Consider the following 17,778-nt stretch of genomic DNA (forward strand, 5'->3'; position numbering starts at 1 on the left):
AAACCATTGACTGATTTGACTAAGAAGGGTGCTGATGTGCTGAATTGGTCTCCGGAGGCTGTTTCTTCCTTTCAGGAGCTGAAGCGAAGGTTCACTTCTGCTCCGGTTTTGCGGCAACCTGATGTCTCACTTCCGTTTAAGGTAGAGGTGGACGCTTCTGAGATTAGTGCAGGAGCTGTTTTGTCCCAAAAAGATCCTGTAACATCTAAAATGAATCCCTGTGCTTTCTTTTCCCGAAAGTTCTCCCCATCCGAACGTAACTATGATGTGGGGAATCGGGAACTGTTAGCCATGAAATGGGCATTTGAGAAGTGGAGACATTGGTTGGAGGGAGCTAAACATCAAGTCGTGGTCCTTACTGACCACAAGAATTTGATTTACCTGGAGTCGGCCAAACGCTTGAATCCTAGACAGGCTAGGTGGGACTTGTTTTTCACACGTTTTGATTTTGTGATCTCTTTTCTTCCGGGCACTAAGAATGTCAAGGCAGATGCCCTCTCTAGGAGTTTCTTTGCTGATTCTCCTGTTGTGACCAAGCCTGCTACCATCTTAGGTGAGGGGGTAGTTCTTTCTGCCATCTCGCCCGATTTGAGACGTGCTCTGGAAGAGTTTCAGGAGGACAAACCTGAGCGTTGTCCCATTGGAAAATTGTATGTTCCTGACCAGTGGAGGAAGAGAGTGATGTCTGAAGTTCATTGCTCTGCATTGGCTGGTCATCCAGGTATTTTCGGTACTAGAGATTTGGTGAGCCGGTATTTTTGGTGGCCCGCCTTGTCTCGTGATGTCAGGAATTTTGTGCAGTCCTGTGGGACTTGCTCTCGGTCTAAACCTTGTTCTCGCTCTAGTGGGTTGTTGATGCCTTTGCCGGTGCCCAGGAGGCCATGGACCCATATTTCAATGGATTTTATCTCTGATATGCCTGTCTCTCAGAGATTGACTGTGATTTGTGATAGATTCTCTAAGATGGTCCATCTTGTACCACTCTCTAAGTTGCCATCTTCCTCAGAGTTGGTGCCCTTGTTTTTGCAACAGGTGGTTCGCTTGCACGGGATTCCTGAGAACATTGTATCTGACAGAGGAGTTCAGTTTGTGTCTAGATTTTGGAGGACTTTCTGTTCCAAGCTGGGAATTCAGTTGTCCTTCTCCTCTGCGTTTCACCCTCAGACCAATGGGCAGACGGAGAGAACAAACCAGACTTTGGAGTCGTATTTGAGATGTTTTATTTCTGCTGATCAGGATGATTGGGTTTCATTTTTGCCCTTAGCCGAATTTGCTTTAAATAATAGAGCTAGTCCTGCCACTTTGATGTCACCTTTTTTTTGTAACTTTGGGTTTCATCCTCGATTCTCTTCAGGGCAGGTGGAGCCTTCTGCCTGCCCAGTTGTTGACACTGTGGTGGAGAGAATGCACCAGATCTGGGACCAAGTGGTGGATAAGTTGTCTCTCTCCCAGGAAAAGGCCCAGCGGTTTTCCAACCGGCATAGGACCATTGGTCCCCAGTTTAAGGTGGGTGATATGGTTTGGTTGTCATCAAAGAATATCGCTATGAAGGTGGCTTCTCCAAAGTTTAAACCTAGATTTATTGGACCTTACAAGATTTTGGAGATTCTTAATCCAGTCTCTTTTCGATTGGCTCTTCCTGTTACATTTAAGATCCATAACGTGTTTCATAAGTCTCTGTTAAAGAGGTTTGTTGAGCCAGTAGTTCCTGTGGTGGCACCTCCTGACCCGGTATTGGTTGAAGGTAATGTGGAATATGAGGTTGAGAAGATACTGGATTCTCGCCTGGCTAGACGGAGACTCCAGTATTTGGTTAAATGGAAGGGTTATGACCAGGAGGATAATTCTTGGGTCCCTGCATTCGATATTCATGCCGAAAGATTGGTTCGTGCCTTTCATCGGGCCCATCCTGATCGCCCTGGAGGCGTGGATGAGGGTTTGGTGACCACTCCTCAAGGGGGAGGTACTGTTGCGAGTTCATTTTCCCCTTCACTGTCGATGTCTGATGAACTCCCTCAGACAGGAAGAAACCAGGAAGGAAGGTAGTGAGGCTGATTACCAAACACCTGAGCTGGTAGATGATGACTGGGTAACAGGAACTTCTGACTGGATATAAGGCAGCCGACGCCCTTCTGAGTCGCTGGTGATTTCTCTGCTGGATTCTTGGAGACCAGTCTGATTCCTGCTACCCAAAGATAAGTTCAAAAGCAGAGCAAAAACTTATTAGTTTTGTTTACTTTGTTTTTTGGAGTTCAGCCATCCCCGGTCGGGGGTGTGCTGAGTTTCATTTTTGTCTCTGATCTGTTTGTCTCTTTGCTTTGTCTTCAGAATTTACCTGAGTGCTGATATAGTCATTTTGAAGTCCTAGCGACTTCAGGGCCTGTTTTTCCTATCAGACGGTTGGGACATTTTTTTGGTAGGGTTTTTTACAGATTGCAGACAGCAGCTTTTCTATCCTGTCCTTTTAAGTTAGCCTCATCGTTTGCTCAACCTATCTTTCTATCTGTGTTAGTGTTTTTCATCTTGCTTCACCGTCATTATATGTTGGGGGCTGCCTATTGTTTTGGAGTCTGCTCTGGGGCAGTTTAGATTTCCCCTTTCTTTAGGCCTATTTAGTTCTCCGGCTGTGATCGAGGGGTCTAGGGCATCGTAGGAACCCCCCACGGCTACTGTTAGTTGTTGTGGATAGGATCAGGGGTCTGCAATCCGATAGCTACCAACCTCTCCGGTTTTCTGGACTTAGCTTGTAATTTTGTTTTTTTCTTCTTCGGTGACTCATTCATAACAGGTGGCAGTTGTGTTCCAAGTACCAGTGTGGGAGCGTTGCTATGTTCAACAGCGACAATTTATTTTTCTTCTGCACGTTCCCACACTGGTCCTCGAAACACAGTGGAATGCGCATGTGCAGATTGAGAGCATCACTTGCCGATAGATGCTATTGCGCATGCACCAGCACCATTTTGTTAAAGCTAATTTTTCTTAAAATACTATCAATACTTGGGTAATCATTTAATTTGTGTTGCAAATCTGTAGTGTTGAATATATGATGTGAAATGTTTTTATGTGCAATAACAGGATTTTTGGGTTGCTTACCATAAAATCTGTTTCTCGGAGCCTTCATTGGGGAACACAGAAACCATGGGTGTATGCTGCTACCACTAGGAGGCTGACACTATGCAAATAAAAAAGTTAGCTCCTCCTCCACAGTATACACCTCACCGACAGGAAGTAAGATATCCAGTTAGTGAGAAAGCAGTAGGAGAAACAACAGAATAGAGAACAGACAACTCAACTGTAATCATAAGACACATACCAAATAACAAGAGTTGGAAAACATGGGAGGGTGCTGTGTCCCCCAATGAAGGCTCCGAGAAACAGATTTTACGGTAAGCAACCCAAAAAAACTGTTTTCTCTATCGCTTCATTGGGGGACACAAACCATGGGACGTCCCAAAGCAGTCACTGGGAAGGGACAGCAAACTTCCATCAGGTCAGCAGACTTACCCCCACTGTCTGCAGGATCCTTCTACCTAGGCTGGCCTCCGCCAAAGCGTAGGTGTGGCCCCTGTAGAATTTCACAAACGTGTGAACAGAAGACCAGGTTGCAGCTTTGCAAAGCTGCAGCGTGGAAGCTCTGTGGTGCACCGCCAAGGAGGCACCCACTGCCCGGGTAGAGTGAGCTCTAATTCCAGGAGGGAACACTCGATGCTTGACACGGTAGGCTTCCAAATTTGCCGATCTGATCCAGCGAGCAATAATAGCATTGGAGGCCGGCTGACCTTTCCGCGCACCATCTGGAATGACGAAGAGAGAGTCTGTCTTCCACAAGGGAGTCGTCCTAGCGAGGTAGACTTTCATCGCCCTGACCAGGTCTAGCTTGTTCAAGGAGCGTTGAAGAGGATGAGTTGGACCCGGACAAAAGGACAGGAGGAGAACAACATCCTCATACAGGTGGAAAGTGGACACCACCTTAGGAAGGAAAGAGGGCAGAGGCCGCAGGACCACCTTATCCTGGTGGAGTACCAAGAAAGGGGAGCGACAAAAAAAGGGTCGCCAATTCAGACACGTGCCAGATGGAGGTGATGGCCACCAAGAAGGCTACTTTCCAGGAGAGAAGGGATAGGAAAAACTTCCCTAAGAGGTTGGAAGGGTGGACCTTGCAGAACCTCGAGAACCAGATTAAGATCCCATGGATCCAGTGTCGCGCGGTACGGAGGTGCCGTATGAGCCACTCCCTGAAGAAAGGTCTTGACCTGCGGAAGGGAGGCCAATGTCTTCTGGAACAGAATGGAAAGCGCCGAGACTTGACCTTTTAAAGAGCTGAGGGCAAGGCCCGTATCAAGGCCTGTCTGGAGGAACGCCAGGACAGAAGGGAGTGAAAAGGACATGGGCGGAATGTCATTGGCCTCGCACCAAGTGAAATAGGCCTTCCACGTACGATAATACATTTTGGAAGACGAAGGCTTTCTAGCCCGGATCATGGTGTGAATAACCGGATCCGAAAAACCTGACCGTTTCAGAACCGCGGTCTCAAGGTCTCAACAGCCACGCCGTTAAATTGAGCGGCCGAGAATTGGGGTGGCAAATCGGACCGCGAGACAGCAGATCTGCTGTGTCTGGAAGCTTCCAGGGGGCGTCCGCGAGCAGGTTGACGATGTCCGCAAACTAAGATCTTCTGGGCGATGAGGATGACTGGGACCCCTACCGCCTTGATGTTCTTCAACAGCTTGGGAAGAAGAGGAAGGGGAGGGAACAGGTAGGGGAGCTTGAACTGAGACCAGGGAGTGGTCAGAGCATCGGCGCCTACTGCGAGAGGATCTCGGGCCCTGGATACGAACTGTGGGACTTTCCCGTTCAGGGGAGACGCCAGTAGATGTACGTCCGGAGTCCCCAAATGACAGCAAAACTGATGAAAGACGCCCGGATGTAAGGACCACTCTCCCGCTGCGAGACCCTCGCGGCTGAGAAAATCGGTGGCCCAGTTGTCCATGGCGGGAATGTGCACCGCAGAAAATCGCTGGAACTGATACCTGTGCCCAGTGAAGAATCTTGGACACTACCTGAGTAACTTCGTGTCCCCCCTTGGTGATAGACATATGCCACCGCTGTGGCATTGTCTATGAATTCGGATTGCCGACCGCTGAGGAGCCTTTCCAGTGATTGAGAGACAGATAAATCACCCTTATCTCGAGGACGTTGATGGGCAGGGTTGTCTTTTGAGTCAACCACCGACCCTTAACAGTGTGATTGCGAAACACTGCACCCCAGCCGAGAGGACTGGCATCCGTTGTCACAATCTGCTAGTGAATCGGAAGGAATGACCTGCCCAGAGAAATGAGAGGTGAAGTCAGCCCCCAATTGAGGGATTGTTTGACCCGGGGCGAGAGGAGAATTGGCCGATCTAGGGAAAGGACAGACCTGTTCCACCGAGACAGGATGGTCTGTTGAAGCGGTGTTAGGTGAAATTGGGCAAAGGGAACCGCTTCGGCCGTCACCACCATCTTTCATGGCTGACCGGAGAGATGGAGGCCGTGTGCTCTGCAGTGATCGTACATCTCGCCGCAGAGATATCTTTTCTTGTGGAAGAAAAATTCTCTATCAACGGGTGTCGAACGTTAGGCCTAGAAACACAAGACGTTGTGTCGGAACAAGGCAGGACTTTTTTTTTTTTTTGTTGACAAGCCACCCGAAATTGGACAGGGTGTCGGAAACGATGGTATGACTTTGGCAAAACTGGTGAAAAAGACAGAGCTTTGATCAGAATGTCGTCGAGGTACGGAAAGAGGACGAGACCTCTGATCTTTAACAAGACCATCAACGCCGCCATGATCCTTGTAAATACTCTGGGTACGGTGGCAAGACCGAACGGCAGGGCGACCAACTGGTAGTGATCCAGGTGAATCGCGAAACGCTGGGATCTCTGATGCCCGGAAAAGATGGGAACATGCAGAAGGGCATCTTGAATGTCTATTGAGCACATGAATTACTGCGCTTCCATGGAAGCAATTACTGAACGAAGAGACTATCCTGAAATGTCGTAGGCGGACTCTGTTGTTCAGTAACTTTCTGAGAAGAAAAAAGGAGTCGACCGCCCAGTTGGGAAGGTGCCTCGGGTTTCGTTGATAGTCATGCTTATGTGGACCGGCCAGTTCTGGACCTGGAGGATCTGCCTTGGGTGAGATCGCCAGGAGGGAGTGGGCCTAAAGGAGACCTTGTTCCTATCCTGGCATACTTGTGGCCTTTGTTGGTTGGAAGAGTATTCTGACACCTTGAGGGGGTCTACGAGGCTTGGACTTAGGGAGAAGAGAGCTTGTGTCTCCAGTGGCGTCTTAATAGTCTGGTCCAGCTGGGATCCGAAAAGACGCACTCCCTGAAAAGGCAGATTGGTAAGGGACTTTTTGATGACCAATCCGACTGCCAAGCTTTGAGCGAAATTGTACTCCGGATTGCAACCACGTTGCTGGACGCTTGAGCAGCGCAGGACGCGGTATGCAAGGAGGCAGAGACCAGATAAACCCCCGCGTGGGAGATCTGGTTGGCTAGCTCGGCCAATCGCTCTGGTTGGGCTCTATCCAGAATGCCCTGGCGGAGATCCTCCGCCCAAGTAGCTATGGCCTTTGCTACCCAAGTGGAAGCGAAGGCCGGGCTTAACACCGTCGCAGCCGATTCGAATGCTGACTTTGCTAAAGATTCTATGATCCTGTCGTTAGAATCCTTTAGAGACGCCACACCTGAAAATAGGAAAGACCTTGTTGTTAGATAGTCTGGACATGGGAGCGATAACAGAGGGGGAAGCCGACCAGTTGTCGGTGAGCTCTTGAGAAAATGAATACAGCACGCCGAGGCACTTCCCTCTTTGAAAGCGCCTGGTCGGATTTTCTTTCCCTGGTAGGGTGCTTGCCCAACTCAGAGTGCGAAGTGAAGACTCTGGAAGGTGTTTCTGCCTGTCTGAAGGAAACCTCCTGATCTGAGAATTTCGCAGGGGAGTCTGTGATTTCGAAGGTGTGGCTAATCGCTGCAATGAGGTTCTGTACCGTAACCTTCATGTCCGCGTCATGGTCCGAATCCAGCTGTAAAATCTGTTCGGAAGGTGCGTCTGAAAACGCCTCGCCTGACTAGACTGCCGGGAAGGACTATGCGGTGAGATGGGGCGAGTGGAGGATTCCGGCAGGAGATCCTGCCTGGGCCTTTTGCGGCTTATGCTGGCTGGCTTAGATTGGGCCTCTTGTAACCTGCTGGATCCTGCAGAAGTGTCCAGGGGCACCTTATCAAGAACGGCCACTAGAGACTGAGACACCCTGGAGAGTTCTGCCACTGATTGTGATAGAGAAGAAGCCCAGCCAGGAATGGGGGGGGGGGGGGGGGGGGACGTGACGCAATAGATGGCTCCCGGGCGGCGACGGACTGAATGGGATTGCTGCAGTCTAGGCAGAGTACGATTGCACGTTAAGAACTTGACTAAAGTGAAAGTGGGAGCCGGAGGACGAGCACGAACAGACTTAGGGATAGACATAATGAAGTAAGGTCCCTGAAGCAGTGCCGGAAGGTTGGGGGACAGAATGGCAGAGGTGTCATTCTGCAGATGCAGAGCTACTCACGGTCCGGTGATACCCCCAGTAAGCGATGCTACACGGCTCGTCCGGCTTGCAGGCCCCAGCAGAGGAGAAAGGAGTCCGCTGACAGGCTGAACAAAAAAAAAAAAAAAAAATGGCGGCAGCCTGAGGGGAGAAGAAAAGGAGCGCGCTCCCAGGGAAGATGGGCAGAGCTAATCGCCCAGAGAGATGGCACCGCCCACTGTAATGGAAGAGGCTAGTCAGGGAAGAGCCGGTGGGCAAGAAGCCGGTCTATGACTGAAGGCGGGGGGGCGTGGCCGTGACGCAGGACAAGGCCGCAACTGAAGCCGGGGCCTAAATTAAACCCGGCGGCCGCCTGTCTGCGCAGGTCGACGCGGAGGCTCGGAGCCCTGCCGCGGCGACCGCTCCCGAGGACCGCCGCTGGCCGGGCGGGAGGGAAGGTCGCCTAAAGATGAGAGGGAAGAACTGTTCTCAGACTAAGGCCCAAAGTGAAGCCGGGTCCTAGCGTAAATGCGGCATCCGCTGGGAGGCACGGAGGTCCCGCAGCCCTGCCACAGCGACCGCTCTGTGGTGCACCACCTCCGTTTGAAGCTGCTGAGGACGCGACTCGGGGGCCCATCTGTGATCCAATTGCTGAGTACCGTTAAAATCCAACGCTGTCTGATCCGTCAGAATGATGTCCGCGCCTCATCCAACCAACAGGCTCGGGTAGGCGAGTGGGTGGGAGACGAGGGGCGAGGACCTGTGCTGAGCGCCAGTGCTAGGCTCTTGGTGCTGCCGTGGAGCGCTATGAGGATACGGGGTGGCAGTACACGCCGTACTCATAGTCTTTGTGGGACTACAGACTATTCACTCTGTATCCCTCCGGAACCTGAAAGAAAAACGACGCACACTGAGGTAGATATGGGTCTAATGAAAGACCCGTGCCCACCTCCTACTGACACTAAGCTAAAACTGGATATCTTACTTCCTATCGGTGAGGTGTATACTGCAGAGGAGCTAACTTTTTTTTTATTTGCATAGTGTCAGCCTCCTAGTGGCAGCAGCATACACCCATGGTTTCTGTGTCCCCCAATGAAGCGATAGAGAAATAATTATAATTTGTTATAACAGTTAGTTACTATGCTTGGGCAACGCCGGGCTCTTTAGCTAGTTATAAATATATATTAACCCCTTAGTGACAGAGCCAATTGGTACTTAATGACCCAGCCAATTTTTCCCATTGTGACCACTGTCAGTTTATGAGGTTACAGATCTGGAATGCTTTAACAAACTGATTGAGAATTTTTTTTCTTGACATTGTATTTCATGTTAGAGGTAAAATTTATTCGATATAACTTGCGTCATTTATGAAGAAAAAAACACGGAAATTTGGCAAAAATTTTGAAAGTTTTGCAATTTTAAACCTTTTTAATTTTGTACCCTTAATTTTTTTTTTTAACACCACAAAAAAGAGTTAATAAATAACACTTCCCATATGTCAACTTTAAATCAGCACAATTTTGGAAACTTTTTTGTTAGGACTTTAAAAGGGTTAAAAGTTGACCAGCGATCTCTCATTTTCCCAACAAAATTTACAAAACCATTATATTAGGGACTACCTCACATTTGCAGTGAGTTTGGGGGGTCAATATGACAGTAAATACCCTAAAGTGACACCATTCTAAAATCTGCACCCCTCAAGGTGCGCAAAACCACATTCAAGAAGTCTATTAACCCTTGAGGTGCTTCACGAATAACTAAAGCAATGTGGAAGGAAAAAAAAATGAACATTTTACTTTTTTTCACAAAAAATTTACTTTGGAAACAATTTTTTTTTTATTTTCACAAGGGTATAAGGAGAAAATGGAGCTCAAAATTTGTTGTGCAATTTCTCCTGAATACGCCAATACCCCGTATGTGGGGGAAAGCCACTGTTTGGGCGCATGACAGGGCTCAGAAGGGAGAGATCACCATTTGACTTTTTGAACTGGAATCAATGGTGGCACTATGTCGCAATTGGAGATCCCCTGATGGTCCTAAACAGGGGAACCCCCCCCTAATTCTAACCCCACCTTAATGGAAATAAATTAAAAAAATATGCATTTTTACCTAACTAAGGGGGTGATAAAAGGAGGGTTTCATTTACTATTTTAATCACTGTGATAGGGTCCATCACAGTGATCAAAATGAAAACAATAGGAAAAAATTCCCCATTGTTGCCGGGTGCCGGCCAGCAAATCTTGGCAGGCGCACTGCGCATGCGCCTGCCATTTTCTTCCCGGAAGACACCGGTGGCAGGGGGACTTCATAGGGGGGGGGGAGAGATGCAGGAACAATGGAGGTACCAGGGGGGGGGGGAATCTGGGGACCCCATTTCTTTATCCTCTGGTGTGTGATCACATCAGAGGAGAGAGAAATTAGATGAGAAAATCAGACTTTTTTTTTTGCGGTCGCTGTTATTCCAGTAATAATGGTGATCGCAACACTGGGGTTGGTAAAAAAAAAACGACCTGAATCATGTTCTATGGGGTTTCAGCTACCCCTGGTAGCCGAGACCCCGGAGAATTTCTGACACTGGGGGGGCGCTATACACTTATTTCTCAGCGCCATTAAAAAGCGGCCCTGAGGCATAAGGACCCTTAACTGCCGCTGTCAAAAGGCGTATCGGTGGTGGTTAACGGGTTAAACATACTGCTTGTATGGCAGGGTGGGAAGAAGATTTTAGTGCGCTTTCTGAATGGACATTTGTCATTATACCGGTAATTGGGAGACCCTGGATGTGCCTTGCAACCATCTCTCAGAGGTAATGTAGCTCCCAAGGTAATAAAAGTTGATGACCACTGCCCTAAAGTCTCCGTATAAGTTTGACTGACGATGGCCGAATCCAATGAGTTTAATCAGACCAGCTAACCATCTAATGTATATGCGGGCCTATGACTCTCCACTGAAAAAAAAAAAAAGGATATTGGTGGGGTGGGATAGAATAATTAAGTTTTTACATTTCATTGAAATCCTTTTTACATATTGGTTTTATAGTCAAAATGGCACCTTTAAAAACTAAAATTATAGTGAACTGTGTATATAAAGAGGCAAAATTAAACAAGAAAGCCAAACTCTATGGTTGCATGTTGCTGATAATGATTTAATGCACAATTAAATTAAATTCCATAGTTTATTTTATAACTAAAAAGAATTCCTGGTGGAAGGTAGTCTTAATGAATGCCATGATTTGAAGAATAATATAGAGGGTAAAAAAACAAAAAAATCATGTCATTGTTTTTGGGAAAACAATAAGGAGCAGGAATCGCAATACTTATGCACAACCGCAAATTTAAATAAACTTAAAAATTGCTTTCAAAGTCCACCTTTTTAGATTTCTTAAAAAAAAGTGAGTGCATCAAACAGCACATGGTAAGACATTGATCCAATTTCATGTAGACGGGGTTTTCATCACCAACCACTCCGTCCTCCCTTCTTTTTCTTCTGTTGCTGTTTTTTCTTTGTGCCAGCAGCACCCACTGGCTTTTGATGTCTTGGTGGAATAACATTACTGTTTGCTGTTGAATGAGCATTTGTTGCTGCCACTCCAGGTCTCGGAGAAGTCGGCGGACTGCTGGCTGTTTTGCTTGCATCCCTGAAACCACAGAAATGATGGAATAAAGCAAATCCAACGTGCTCATTATGGGAGTTAAATATCAAACACTAGAAATATGAAGAAATGAATGCTCTTCTACAGTGTGGACATAATATTTTATACTTCAATGGAAAAAGCAAGAAATTGTTTACTGAAAATAATATTTCCTAAAGTGAAAATATAATCAGTCGTGCATGACCAATCTTGCCCATGATTTTATTGCAGCTAATATGCATGTCCACTGTTATATAATGCAAAAACATTAATTATCATGAGGTCACTCACAGAAAATATATGCACCCCAATACATTATCGTGTTTCTTGGATTATAAATGCACATTTTTCCCCAAAAAAATTGGGGCTAAAAAGGGGGTGCATCTTATAATTCGAATATAACTAACCGGCTGCGGTGGAGCGTGGTCCCTGTGTCACTGCTGTAAGAAGCTAGCTGCAGCAGGAGAGGGGTGATGCTGCATGTCCCAGGCTGGTTACTGGGAGTGTTTGGCGGAGCAGGGAGTCTGCCGACATTTTGTGAAAGCCCAGAGCCCGAGCACTTTCCATGGTTTTCAATGTGGTGGACTTCGGGAAAATGGTCTCCAGAGACGGCACATGTGCAGACTGAGATCTTAGAAGCAGAGATCTCAATTTGCACATGAGCCGCCTCTGGCAGCCATTTTCCCTGGAGTCCACACATTCAAAACCATGGAAAGTGCTGGGGCTCTGTGCTTTCACAAAATGTCGGCAGAGCAGACGCACCACCAGACACTCCCACTAACCCCAGCCTGGGACCAGCAGTACCCCCTCCTTCCAGTATGTCCCCACTCCTAATGCTGCCAGCTTCCTGCAGCAGTGACCCTGCATCACCGCAGCCGCCACCCCCAGTAAGTTACGGTAAAAACGGACTATAAGACACACCACCATTTTATTTAAACATTTTTTTCCTATATTCCTCCCCAACATTTGGGGTGCATCTTATAATCTAGTGTGAAAACAATTGCCATCAATTAATTTTTTAGTACCTATTACGATACCTAAAAGGGACAAATGGCCTTGCAATGCAAGGTAAAAGTAACCAGCCAACATTTTTAATGACCCGACTTGCCCATCGTATGCATGACAGAGCATTGTTATCGGAGTCAAGTCTTACTTACAGTTCAGCAGTTACAGCAGACGTGGCTCCCTGAGTTCCTTTTCCAATTTGTTCCTTCTTCTTCCCCTTCTTCTTACCACGATAATATGATCTCTCCCGCATAGGCAACCATCGCTCTGGGTCTGGGGCAACCTTGGGATCATAATTCTTGGGTAACTTACCTAATTTATGAAAAAACATACTCCAATAAAGTGGAGGCATGTACAGTGCACCTGATTAGTAATGTATGTAGGCTTCAAATTTGAAAGTCTACATCTACTTTATCCCCTCCATGACAAGGAGAAAGTCGGGGTTTTTTATGCATTTATTTTTTTTTTTACTCCCCTGAATCCAAACAGCCATAACTTTAACCCAAATTTTTTAATGCTGGCTAGTCTCACTTTCTGTGGTTCTAACTCTGGAACACTTGAACGCATCCCACTGATTCTGAGATTGTATTTTCGTGACATTTTATTTCATGTTATTGATAACATTTCCATTTGACTTGTGTTTGTGAAAACATTGGAAATTTGGTGAAAATTTAGAAATTTCCAAGCTTTGTTTTTTTTGCCCTTAAATCAGTCATGTCACACAAAATGTATCATTTTTTAAAACTTTTTTTTTGTTATGAAGTTACATGGGATAAAAGTTGACCAGCAATTTCTTATTTTTCCAACAAAATTTAGAAAATTATCTTTTTTTTTTAGGGACCACCTCAGATTTGAAGTGAGACTTTGAGGGGCCTATATAACAGAAAATACCGGAAAGTAACACCATTCTAAAAACTGAACCCCTCAGGGTGCTCAAAACCACATTCAAGAAGTTTATTAACCCTTCCGGTACTTCACAGGAACTAATGCAATTTGGAAGGAAAAAAATGAATTCGCTTTTTTCACCAAAATTTTACTTTTGTGAAAATAACAAATTTGGAGCTAGAGTAATAGGAGTAAATGGACCCTAAAAGTTATTGTACATATTCTATTGAGTACACTGATACCCCATATGTGGGGGAATACTACTATTTGGGTGCACAGCAGAGCTTGGAAGGGAAGGAGCACAGTTTTTTTTTAATGTAAAACTGTCTGGAATTGAGATTGGACGCCATATCACATTTGAAAAGCCCCTGATGTGCCTAAACAGTGGACACCCCCTCACAAAAACTTATTTTGGAAACTAGACCCCCCTCAAAGAACTTATCTAGTTGTGTCATAAGCACCTTGAACTCCCAGGTGTTTCACAGGAGTATAACACGTAAATCTGTCAAAATACAAAATCACATTTTACCCACAAATGTACTTTTAGCCCCATTTTTTTTTATTTTCACAAGGGTAACAAAAGGAAATGGACCCTAAAAATTGTTGTACATTTTCTAACGAGTACGCCAATACCCCATATGTGGGGGATTACTACTATTCCTCAGAGAGGAAGGAGTGACGTTTTGGAACACAAATTGATGGAATGGTCTGCGGGCATCAAATCGCATTTGGAGAGCCCCTGATGTGTCTAAACAGCAGACACCCCCGCAAGTGAACACATTTTCAGAATATAGTGCGCATTTGCAACCCACAGGTACTAAACAGAATTTGATAACGTTAGGTCGTCATATTGAAAATTCAGTTTTTTGTTTTTTTTTCACGAAAATGTTGATTTTGCCCCAAATTTGTAATTTTCACAATGGATTATAGGATAAAACGGACAAAAATTTGTTGCACAATTTGTCTTGAACGCGACCGTACCCAATACGTGGTCAAAAACTTCTGCTTGTGCACATGGCAGGGCTAGGAAAGGAAAAAAGCACTATTTGCCTGGGATAGATTGTGAATCCCATGTTGCATTTGAAGTGACCCCGACATGTGAAAACAGCAGCGACCCCCATACGTGACCCTATTTTGGAAACTAGACCCCTAAAGAAATTCATCTAGGGGGTGGAGTGAGTACTTTGAACTCATAGGTGCCTCACAGAATTTGTAACATTCAGATGAGGAAATATGATATTTTAGTGGTAAAAATTTAATTTTTGTATTTACTGCAAGTTTGTCAGGTACAGAAGGGTTAATAAGTGAAACTGCACCCCACAATTTATTGCACAATTTCTCCTGAATGCAGTGCTGCCCCATATGTTGTCAGAAATTACTATTGGGCCACATGTCATGTCGGAGAAGGAAGGAGCGCTGTTTGGCTTTTGGAGCACAGATTTTGCTAGAATAGTTTGCAGTCGACATTTGCGGAGCCCCTAATGTGCCAGAACAGCAGAAAAAAACCACAAAAATGACCCCATTGTAAAAACAGAACCTCTCTATATGAATTCATTTGTAACATCCACACCAGGCTTTTTTTCTGGAGAGATTAAGAAATTAAGCGCTTTCTCTCCATTACAGTAACGTCAAACGTGGTCACTTACTGTGGTTTAAGCAGTGGGGAATTTGGATTTGGGAGCGCAGAATTCACTGGACTTTATTTGAGGGGCTGTGAGCCATGTCACTTTTCCAGAAGCGTTGTTCTACCAGCAACGTGGAAGCCCCCTATAGTTCCTGTGACAGATGGACCTGAATGGAGGCTGGTTTTGTGTGGGATAAATTAGGGTTTTATTGGTAACATTTTGGGGTACATAATATTTTTCGATCGATTCCAGAATAAGGCTGGATCACATTCTTGTATTCTACGCTGATCACATACGTTGGGGTTTCCGTGTAAATCCCACAAAAATGCGATCCAGACAAAACCCCCAATGGAATCACCCACTATGAGGCAGATGGAGAAGTGTGTGTCCGGGGCATTGTCTGAATCGCAGTTTTGGAGAATTTACATGGAAACCGTGACGTAAGAGCTTAGCTTAGAGACCGGGATAAATGTGAGCAGAGCCTGATATTTGAGGGGCAGAATGAAGAAACAGACAACAGTACATGGATAGTTCTGAAGATACCACAGTGTACAATCGTTCTGATCATACCACAGCTCCTCGACGCAAAAGAGAAGATATAGACATTACAACAGGGGATCACAGCTGATTCTTTTTGTGAGGTAAAACATTTCCCTGCCTGTTTTTAAACAATGTTTTACTTCAAAGAAAGAATCTGCTGTGATCCCCGGCTGCAATGTCAGTATACTCTTATGCTTCCTCCCCTGCCCAGGAGCTGTAGTATGATCAGACCATGTCCCTGTACGGTCAGACACAGCCATTACACAGTACACAGCAGGGGCACATTTATAAGATTATCTCAGCCCAGGAACATTTTATTTACACACATCCAGTTGTCAAAATTATTACTATTCCAAGATCCATTGATTAAAATTAACTTTTGTTCATGGGAAAACCTCTTTAAACAGCAACTAACAAATACTGGCTGTGTGACAAAGTAAGCATCTGTCTGTTATGGTGCTGGCTCACTTCCTGAACCTGCTCTATAAATCTGCTGTGACGCCTTACTGAAAAAGTATGTTATCTTGTCATTATTGGGTGAAAATACATTTTTAATATTAATTGAAATATTTGCAACAGTGCACTTGTATTTCTAAATGTAATTATATGCGGTCATCTCTTAGAACTTCTGTGATGCACTCCGAATTAAGATTTAATATTATAAACCGCTTAACAGTAGGTCATTTTTGCTGCCTTTTGGGGGATTTTTTTTATTAAGAAATAAAAGGAGCTGAGCTGCAGTATCCTAAATCAGATTGAACATATAGCAGTGACTGATGAGTGAAGATATACACAACGATGCCAGGATCTTTGCTATGGCACATAGTGCCCTGTATACTGTCACCAATGTGTTCATTCAGAATGCAATTTAAAAAGTGTTTATACAGCCAATGACAATTTACTTTTTGTATTTCTGACAAATCAAGAAGTGAAAAATAAGGGCTCATTCACATGACTGTATAGTATGGACTTAATTGCAGCCAGAAGTCATATCAGACTGCAGGGAATGGTGTTCATAAAGTGAACCTTAAAGAGAACCTGTCAATACGATTTTGTAAAGTAAAGACATGGCTGCGATTCTTCTGTAATATTAATGCCTTTTGTGAAGGAGGTCACTTTGTGGTTTTTTTAATTATCAGATTGTACGCCGGGTCTTCTTCCTCCTATCCGATCCCCAGCCCCCATGCTACCTCCGGTCTGTGAATGACACTTCTCAGCAGTAACCTGTTACTCAGAGAACGGAGACAGGTGGAGGGGCCGGGGGAATCACAGGAGCAGGAGACCCCATATACAGCTCGGCCTCTGTGCACCGAAATCTAATTAGAACAAAACTTCAAATGCTGATTAAAGAAGTCCCACAAAGCGGAGTTATTTACAGTCATGGCTTTACATTATAAAAATCTTGTTGACAGATTTTCTTTAACCCGTTCATGCCACAGCCTTTTTTGTTTTCTGCTACCCTTCTTCCCAGAGCCATAACTTTTATTTTTCCATCACTATGGCCGTCCAAGGGCTTGTTTTCTGAAGGACGAGTTGTACTTTTGACCAACACCATTGGCTTTACCATGTCGTGTACTCGAAAATGGGAAAAAAAAATTCCAAGTGCGGTGAAATTGCAAAAAAAGTGCAATTCCACAACTGTTTTTTGGATTTTTACCATGTTCACCAGATGCTAAAACTGCCCTAACCTACAAGTTTGTAGATACCAAACATGTATAAGTTGTTTTTTTTTATTTAAGTGGTGAAAAAAAAAATCCAAAATTGTGTCATTTTCCGATACTCGTAGCGTCTCCACTTTTCATGATCTCGGGTTGGGTAAGGGCTTCTTTTTGTGCACCGAGCTGACAATTTTAATGATACCATTTTGGTGCAGATACGTTCTTTTGATCGCCAATTTTTGCATTTTAATGCAATGTTGCAGCAACCAAAAAAAAAAAAAAGTAATGCTGGTGTTTTGACTTTTTTTTGCTACACGGTTTACCAATCGGAATAATTCTTTTTATATCTTAATAGATTGGGCAGTTCTGAAAGCGGAGATACCAAATGTGTATTTTATTATTTTTTTTAAATTGTTTTATATTTTTTAAGAACTTTTTGCATGCTTCAATAGTCTCCATTGGAGACTAGAAGCTGCTATAACTCAATCGGCTCAGACGAAGATCAGATTGCCTGTATGTAGTAGAAATGCTCATCGGGCGGTGCTCATAGCAATTAAAACCATAAAGGTCTGCTGGAGACCTGTGTCATGCTGACTAATCGGAGACCTGTGATCATGTGACGGGGTCACCGATGGGCAGGATTAGTGACGCGCTTCCAGCGTGATCGCATTATATGCCGCTGTCAACGATAGACAGCGGCATTTAACGGGATAACAGCGCGGGTGGATGGCGATTCCACCCGCGGTTGTTATAAGCACATGTCAGCTGTTCAAAATAGCTGACGTGCTGGAAAAGATGTGGGAGAGACACAACATGTGCCGTATTAGTACGGTGCATGTCGTGAAGGGGTTGAAATACACCATGCAAATAATCCTTAAGGA

General features: G+C 45.1%; 1 protein-coding gene across 3 annotated transcripts in view; it reads right to left on the reverse strand.

The window, feature by feature from the left end:
* Positions 1 to 10,677: 10,677 nt before the first annotated feature.
* SRP72 (signal recognition particle 72) overlaps positions 10,678 to 17,778 on the reverse strand; it is a 258,727-nt gene continuing 251,626 nt past the window's right edge. For all 3 annotated transcript variants that reach the window (XM_073551352.1, XM_073551353.1, XM_073551351.1), the window contains 2 exons: positions 12,342 to 12,501; positions 10,678 to 11,190 (listed from right to left, as the gene is read on the reverse strand). In XM_073551352.1, the coding sequence (XP_073407453.1) occupies positions 11,007 to 11,190; positions 12,342 to 12,501 (344 nt within the window). In that variant the 3' untranslated portion in view covers positions 10,678 to 11,006. The remainder of the gene's footprint in view (positions 11,191 to 12,341; positions 12,502 to 17,778) is intronic.

The sequence above is a fragment of the Dendrobates tinctorius genome, unplaced genomic scaffold, assembly GCF_039654945.1.
Source record: "Dendrobates tinctorius isolate UK_male_01 unplaced genomic scaffold, ASM3965494v1 ptg000175l, whole genome shotgun sequence".
Taxonomy (NCBI): domain Eukaryota; kingdom Metazoa; phylum Chordata; class Amphibia; order Anura; family Dendrobatidae; genus Dendrobates; species Dendrobates tinctorius.